The sequence below is a fragment of the Limulus polyphemus genome, unplaced genomic scaffold (assembly GCF_000517525.1).
Source record: "Limulus polyphemus unplaced genomic scaffold, Limulus_polyphemus-2.1.2 Scaffold3972, whole genome shotgun sequence".
Classification (NCBI taxonomy): domain Eukaryota; kingdom Metazoa; phylum Arthropoda; class Merostomata; order Xiphosura; family Limulidae; genus Limulus; species Limulus polyphemus.
The window spans coordinates 45,437-53,352 of NW_013669582.1; the positions used below are offsets into that span (position 1 = coordinate 45,437).

Consider the following 7,916-nt stretch of genomic DNA (forward strand, 5'->3'; position numbering starts at 1 on the left):
AAATTAGGGATGACTAGTGCAGATAGCCCTCATGTAGCTTTGCGCGAAATTCAAAAATCAAACAATACAGTGACTTATATAAATTTTGTTGTTAGTAAAGAAGGTTTTGCTCTGTCTTGTTTTTGTGTTTTATGGAAATATCATTAATACAGAGAAATTTGGTCATATTGTTTTTGTTTCTTTTTTCAGAGTCAATCTGTAAAACTGGTTCCACTTGTGCATCAAGTCAAGAAAGGAAAGTGGGTAAGACACTTAATGTGTAAAATAACACAACAATTGTTGTATTGCTGTTTTCTTAATGCACATCTATACAATGGGCTATCTGCACTTTGTCCACCAAGGGGAATCAAACCCCAATTTTTAGCACTGCAGGTCCGTAAGCTTACTGCTGACCCACCAGGAACATAACAGAGCACTGAAGTACCATTTATGTATATAACTTGTATTTGTTTACTGAAAAGGCTACAGAGAAACATTTTGAGGGAAAAGTCTAGAAACTGTACTATTATAAAACAAATCTTTCAACATTATTGATAAATAAGATATTTATTTAGCCATTATGCTGGTGATTATATAAACATGATGTTAATTCATATTTTTTGGTATTTAATTGTGAGAGAGAATATTATTGTTTTGTTTTAGATCACTAAATAGAATCAAAATACTGTAGGTTTGGTTAACGGATCATTTTGTTAATTATAAATAAGGTGATCATGAGGGAGTTACTTATGAAAAAATTCATTAGAAGTAAGACTGTAAAGACCTAATCATGAACATTTTACCAGAAGCTAGCTGATTCAAATCTCTTTCTTGCAAGGATTATTATTTTATAATGTGATGACATATTTTTGATTCTTCAATCACAAAATTAACTGAGGATTGTATTTATTTTAAAACAGGGTAAAGTACAATAAAAATGATGTGATTGAACTTGTCTGTTAAGCTTAAACAAAGAGAAATAAAAAGTAAATAAAAAATGAGTGGCCCATCAACACATTCCCTGTATAACAGCTTTACTACATGTAAATTTTCAGTAAATAGATTTATTTGTTTCCTTCTTTGATTACAGAATATTTCAATGATTTAAAATATTTACTTGTGACTTATGTCTGTTATGGTAATTCCTTTATCAGTGGCTCTGAAATGAACAGCAGTTGAGGCTATTGAATCGTTTTCTAATAACAGCTCTGAAACAGCTTTCTGGACTGCTTGAGGACCAGTTAAGGTCTCCATATCCATTGTCCTTAGGTACAGCATCTTACCACCATCTGATGAAACACATTAACAAAGAATGAGCAAAACTGCATAAAAGATGGTACCTCTGACGCTTATGTACCAATAAACACATTCAATCTTGTAAAAACAAAACAAATACATTTAAGAATAATTCAAAATATGATTATATATATATATATATATATAGAAAAACGTGTTAATGGAAAATAATAAATATCGGATAATCAATGTCTCATATGGAACATTTGAACTTTAACCTCATGTTTGATCAACTAGTAGGTTTCAGATTATAATATTAATGTGTAATTATGTTATTCAGTTTTATTTAAATTGGTTTATTTAGAAGAAAATAAGTATACTGAAAAGAAATGATAAAACTCCCCATTGAAGCAAAGACATTTTTTGAGTGTTCCTCCTTTATGCCAAATCCTGGATCCACCAGTGTATTACTTTTCTCAACTTTTCCCTTATGTTTGTCTCTTATTATGATATTAATGTATAAAAGTGTTATTCAGTGCTTAATTGTGAAGCCCCCTAGTGGAACGGCGGTGTGTCTGCAGACTTACAATGCTACAAACCGGGTTTTTAATGGTTCAGAAACACTGATTTAACTCTTTAGAACTAAGAGATTTGATTGCATTAGATTAAAAATGTTTTCTCTCTGAGTTTTCTTAGATCAATCATTATGAATTTTAAACAGGATTTTTTGTAGAAGGAACACTATTTTAGTTTTGTCTTCCACAGATAATTGCATACAAGGCATTTTGTTCAATATTGAAATAGATTAATTAGACTATATCCAAAAATTAATAAAAGTTAATCTCAAAATACAGTTTTAAAAATTTCAAAGCATTAATAATAAATACCTAAAATACAGAAGCATGAAACACTTTTGATAAAAGAATCAATATAGCATGAAAGTGTGAAAAATCATAAGCTATCTAATATGCTGTTTCATTACAAGATGTTGTGTCTGGCTGACATAAATATTCCTTCGGCTAACATTTTATAATAAAAAAATATTCCTGGCATTTACATATTATTAGTTGAATTATTTATTCTTATATTTCTTGTAGACTATTTTTTCGACGTCATTATCCCATTTGTAGCATCAGTTACTGTGGGTTTGATCCAGATAACCGATGTTGGAGAAAGGAGAATGTTTCAGGAGATTTGCCTCCCACTTCTAGGTAACTAATAAGAAACAGAAGAGAACATTTATGACCTAATATTTGATAATTGAAATTTTAATGAGATAAAAATATCCCTCACCTAAACCTGTAAATATGTGATGGTACAGTATTCATGAAACCCATGATAGTATTAGTGTATAGTGAGATACGTATACTCCTTCATTCAAAGTCCAAGGTAGTAAATATAGTTTATTAATCTGTATGGTAGTTTCTAAAAAGCAAGAGTAAGCAAGGAGGGGGCACTAGTTTATACTTCACCACTGCCTGTCATGTAACCTTGAGATAATGAAGTAAAGTCCTTACCCTGAATTTTAGCTGAACAAGTATTAAGAGATACTGAGTAAATTTTGAGAAGGTGATAACAACTGAAAAAAAAAGAACATTTTTAACAGAGACTTTGCCTTTTTGTGTGTATGCTTTTTTATTAAAACTCACCATTTTGTTTACCTCGTGTAATAATTTTTGATGTTTCGTGATGTCTTACAGACGATGCTTTGGTTTCGTAGCCAAGAAACTGCCCAGTGATACAGAGAACCAGTGCCATATATTTGCAGAGATTGAATCCAGTCATCCTGCTTCAGCTATTGTCTCATTCCTTGAAAGTATTATTAAAAATGTACCGAAGCAAGTTAAATTTAGCGCATGATCAACAACAGATGGAAAACACGTAGCGTCGTTTCCCTTCAGTATAAACAATACACATCATGGTATTTTATCTCCAAGATATTATAGAAAAAAAAGATCATGAATATAGAATATTTTTTATATAAGGGAGTTGCATATTTAAAAAAAACATTTTTTATAACAGTTTTATATGGCAATTTAATTTTGTTTGAAATAACAGATAAGTAATTTTCGATACTGCATAGCTCATTCCAATCAATGTGTAGATGTGATACTTTCATCAATATTTTTGGTTATGTTGATAAACCATAAGTTCACGGATGCATTTGCTAATTACAGGGACCAAGGTTTATTTTTAGTCAGTGACCTCATTTATATTCATTATGGTAATGCTATAATTCATCCAGATTCTGAAACTAATACAGCAGTGCATAACAAGTCTACATAGCTAAACGTTTTTACGATAATCTATACGCAGTTTTAAAGCTACCCAAATATTAAATTTTATTATTAAGTATTTTGTATAGTTATGGTTTGTTTCTATCTTACTGTACAAACCATTAATTTCCATACGTAAATAATGATTGAAAGAAATACAAAAACACTGGCACGTGCATTATGTAAGCGCTGAGCTGTTTATTTTCTCGGAAACAGGGATAGAATTTTAGTCCTAAAATTGTTGCAGTATTTTTCTAATTAATAAATCCAGGTTGAGTCGGCATTAGCGAATGTTTAACTATGTGAATTTTATAAAGAATATTAAATTTTGTAATATTTTTACTCGAGTACATTTTAACTGTGAAGTTGTTCTTCGTGTTGTAATGAAAATATTTCTACTGTTCTGGAACCAAACACGTATTTTGTACATTGTATTGAAACTATTAATTATATACAAGTACTATATCAAAATCTTATTTTTTTAGACTTTTATTTGTAGATGGTATGTGCATTTATTGTGAACTAAGCATCCAAATATGAATAAGTGTTCCTAAGCTAGTACAACCATTATTTCTGAGTAAATATCTTAGTTTGCAACCATTATTTTGTTTTTTATTTACTAAAGTTGCTTTCCGTGTTTCTAAGCCTTTCGTTAAGATTTGTGTTTTCTATTTGATAAGCTGCATGTAAAAGTTTAGTCAAAGTTTGATAGTATGGGGGGGTGTTGCCTCAGATGTCATACAAGTTTTGTAATCTTTTGATTTTTTAATTCAAGTTTGTGTTGGTCATATATTTTTTGTTTCTTTTTCTAAGAACAACATAATTAATACACATATACTAAACAAAACACCACTTTTTTGAAGGAAATATTGATTCCAGTTAAGTGATTCTTATTTTTGGAGTGTTGAGGTTTAATGAGGTAAGGTTGCAGGTGGATATTTATTGAAAAATGTTCAGTGTCTAAAATATATATATCCAATTTTTAAAAATCCAAATGCCCACACCAGCTAAAACATTCTCTTAACACCAGTGGTGGCCATATAGGGTGTGCAGGCTGTGCAATGCACCAAGCCCTAATTAAATTAATATCAAAAGGTCTGCTAACGAACAGTAAAGTTTCCAGAAAGACTGTGATGTCATAATATTAAGGGGTCTGCTAACGAGCTGTAAAGTTTCCAGACTGTGATGTCAGAAACTAGCGATTCTTGTTCTACCAATCTTCCTGGCTCCATAACCAATTTTTTATGGAGTTTTCTTTTTGCCCCATTTAAGTTAATTTTTAAATATCTTATGATGATTTGATATTTGTTGTATTCGACAAATTGAGATTGAGATCATGGTAATGAAATTGCCAAAGGTCACAGAATTTTTTTTCAAGAAAAGTATTAACCCCTAAAAGTGGAGACATGGACATTGAAATTGAGGCTGCCAGCAATGGTGCAACTGAAGTAAAAAATGCAGAACCGTGGAAGGAAGGTGGGAGAACAATTTTCTACACAAACAGTTATTAGAAGGGAAGGGGGCCCCAAATTTACCCCACAACTAAATATGGCCGCCGCTGCTTAACACAGCTAACTTTCTAAAAAGCAACTTACTCCACTAAACTCTCATTAGCCATGAATTATGTTTCCCCGCTGTTTTCTCACGATTTGTATTTATCCCTTTGTAGAAAGAAGTATGGACAGCTTTGGGGACTTTCTTTTGATGTTCTAATTCCTTTCAAAGAAAAAATATTTATGACTTTTTTGTTTGTTTCCAAAAACGTTTTATCACTTTACATCTGTGGACGTTCACTATCAAATAACTCAATGTTGTTTTTATAGAAATATTATATATATATAACTTGACAAGCCCAGTTTGTATTTCAATGAGGCCTTTAGTTAGAATAATGTTCTGATTAAAATAATGAGCACAAAAAAAAGCTACGTTTATAGTATTCTTTTTTTTTTGTAATAAAATAGTTGTGTGTTCCCTAACGATACCGTACAGCAGTCTAGTGAATTTATTAAACAGTTGTTGGACACTATTAAACGCAATACTTTTTAAATGTCCGTATTTTACATAAACAAGTTATAGAAAGTTGGATTACAAATTTGTGTGTATTTTTGTTGTTACTTTTACTGGACCTCATAAAACGGCAGACAGACAAAGTGCCAAGTAAATATAGTTTTGTTGAGAACGATTGATCAAAAATTATTAGTTGTTACGTTTGCAAATCAAAAAAACATTCTATCCTTGTCGGGCCAAACACTTCCTAGTGGTTAGCGTTCCGAACTGTGGAGCTGGGAATCCATGGTTTACTGCCCTTGACCTCCAAAAGAAAATCACGCTCTGCTCTCTGGATGCGTTATAAGAGTGACGATCAAATTCTACTATTATTCTAACAAGAGTACATAACCCAACGGTTGACGATGGGTTCTAGCTATTGACTAGCCCTCGTGCGTGAAATCCTACAAACAAAATCTATTCTCTTGAGAATACAGCCCAAAGAGGATTTGGAGAGGATTTTATCCCTCCAGATAATGTTGTAGCAATGAGAAGTTCTACTGTATTGTTCACTACTTTTAGGGGGAAAATGGGGGCAAATAAAAACGTATAGTTGGTTTGTTTGTTATGAATTTCGCGCAAAGCTACACGAGAACTATCTGCACTAGCCGTCCATAATTGAACAGTGTAAGACTAGAGGGAAGGCAGCTAGTCATCACCACCCACCGCCAACTTTTGGGCTACTCTTTTAGCAACGAATAGTGGGATTGGGCGTCACATTATAACGCCCCACGGCTGAAAGGGCGAGCACGTTTGGTGTGACGGGGATTCGAACCCAAAGATTGCGAGTCGAGCGCCCTAACCACCTGGCCATCATAAAGTAATCCTACTAAACTGACTTACGTTGGATATCGATGGCCATCATAAAGTAATCCTACTAAACTGACTTACTTTGGATATCGATGGCCATCATAAAGTAATCCTACTAAACTGACTTACGTTGGATATCGATGGCCATCATAAAGTAATCCTACTAAACTGACTTACTTTGGATATCGATGGCCATCATAAAGTAATCCTACTAAACTGACTTACTTTGGATATCGATGGCCATCAATGTAATCGAATACGAAACAAAACGTCATAATATCTCTGATTCAGAATTACACAAGGGCTATCTGTACAAATCCGTCTCGAATTTTTGACTGATGGACTTGAGCTAAGACAATCAGTCTTTGTTTGTTTGTAGTTAAGCACTAAGCTATTTGTGTTGTGTCCATCATGGATATCGAAACTCGGTTTTTAACGTTATAATTCGTTGTTTTTTTTAATTTTGTGCAAATTTACACGAGGGCTATTTGTGCTAACCGTCCCGATTTTTGCACTGGGTGCTTTTACAGCGCTCCCTACATTTCGTAGCTGGATTTTTCTAAGATACGAAAAATGCTATAATTGTGAGCTCCGGTTCTTTATTGTTTACAAAAATACCACAAGAAAACACTACAATTGTTAGTTTGTCTTAATTTACAATATCACCGTAAAGCGATCGAATGACATTTCCCCTCGGTGGCTCAACGGTACGTCTGCAGACTTACAACGCTGAAAATCGGGTTTCACTAATCATGATGGGCAGAGCACAGATAGCCCATTACGTAGCTTTGTTAAAAACAACCAGCCCATGACATATCTATTACATATTACTGTTAGACAAAGAAAAAAAAAGACAATGTCACGATTTTTCAACAAACTCAAATTATTTCATTGCATAGAACAAGTCCAGTCTTTTTGCTGAAAGATTTTTAAATTAACCAGTTCTCATCTGGCCTACGGATCAAGCTCGGTAACTTGAAGCGTGAGAACATCGTTAGAAAGCTGTAGATCAATAATCTCCAAACCAACAGCTTTTCCAGGTATTAAAATGTTTCACAAGATTTGTTACAACTCATTTAAGTGGAGGTGAGAATAAAGTGAGTATTCTTATCATAAAAAACTCACCTCTACTGTATGGGTGCTCAGAAGGACGGCTTTGAGCTTAATAATGAAAACCAAGCGCATAAAATAATATATACATACTAACTGGAGTACCAGTCCCCTGGACGTAAATCCATGATAAATGATAGGTTATCCTAGGACGTGAAAAGTTGCTTCCCTTATAGGTAATCATAAAAAAAAAACGCCCATGAAAATTGCAAAACAGAAATTATTAACCCCCGCAAATTTGTATGTATCTCCACATGGACCCAACAAAGCTTCATGCCAAATTTGAAGAAGATCTTGGAAAAATCTTCGTATCTTGGAAAAATCCAGCTACAAAATGTAGCTAATGAATCTCCATATCAATTTTGGTGAAGACCCATTCACACCCTGCGAAGTAGTTACAGGCGACAGACAGTACTATTATATATATACACTGAGTGGTCACAAGTAAATAGACACCTA

General features: G+C 33.1%; 1 protein-coding gene and 2 long non-coding RNA genes across 3 annotated transcripts in view; 2 read left to right on the top strand and 1 right to left on the bottom strand.

Moving 5' to 3' along the window:
* LOC106470378 overlaps nt 1-263 on the top strand; it is a 21,167-nt gene extending 20,904 nt beyond the window's left edge. Inside the window, exon 14 of the mRNA XM_022398977.1 lies at nt 190-263. Coding sequence (XP_022254685.1) covers nt 190-263 — 74 coding nt within the window. The remainder of the gene's footprint in view (nt 1-189) is intronic.
* Nucleotides 264-1,118: 855 nt separating this feature from the next.
* LOC111088533 overlaps nt 1,119-7,916 on the bottom strand; it is a 21,839-nt gene continuing 15,041 nt past the window's right edge. Inside the window, exon 3 of the long non-coding RNA XR_002613022.1 lies at nt 1,119-1,268. This is a non-coding gene — a long non-coding RNA (uncharacterized LOC111088533). The remainder of the gene's footprint in view (nt 1,269-7,916) is intronic.
* Nucleotides 2,315-5,477, top strand: LOC111088532. The gene is made up of 3 exons (XR_002613021.1): nt 2,315-2,426; nt 2,916-3,136; nt 5,161-5,477. It is a non-coding gene; the product is annotated as an uncharacterized LOC111088532 (long non-coding RNA).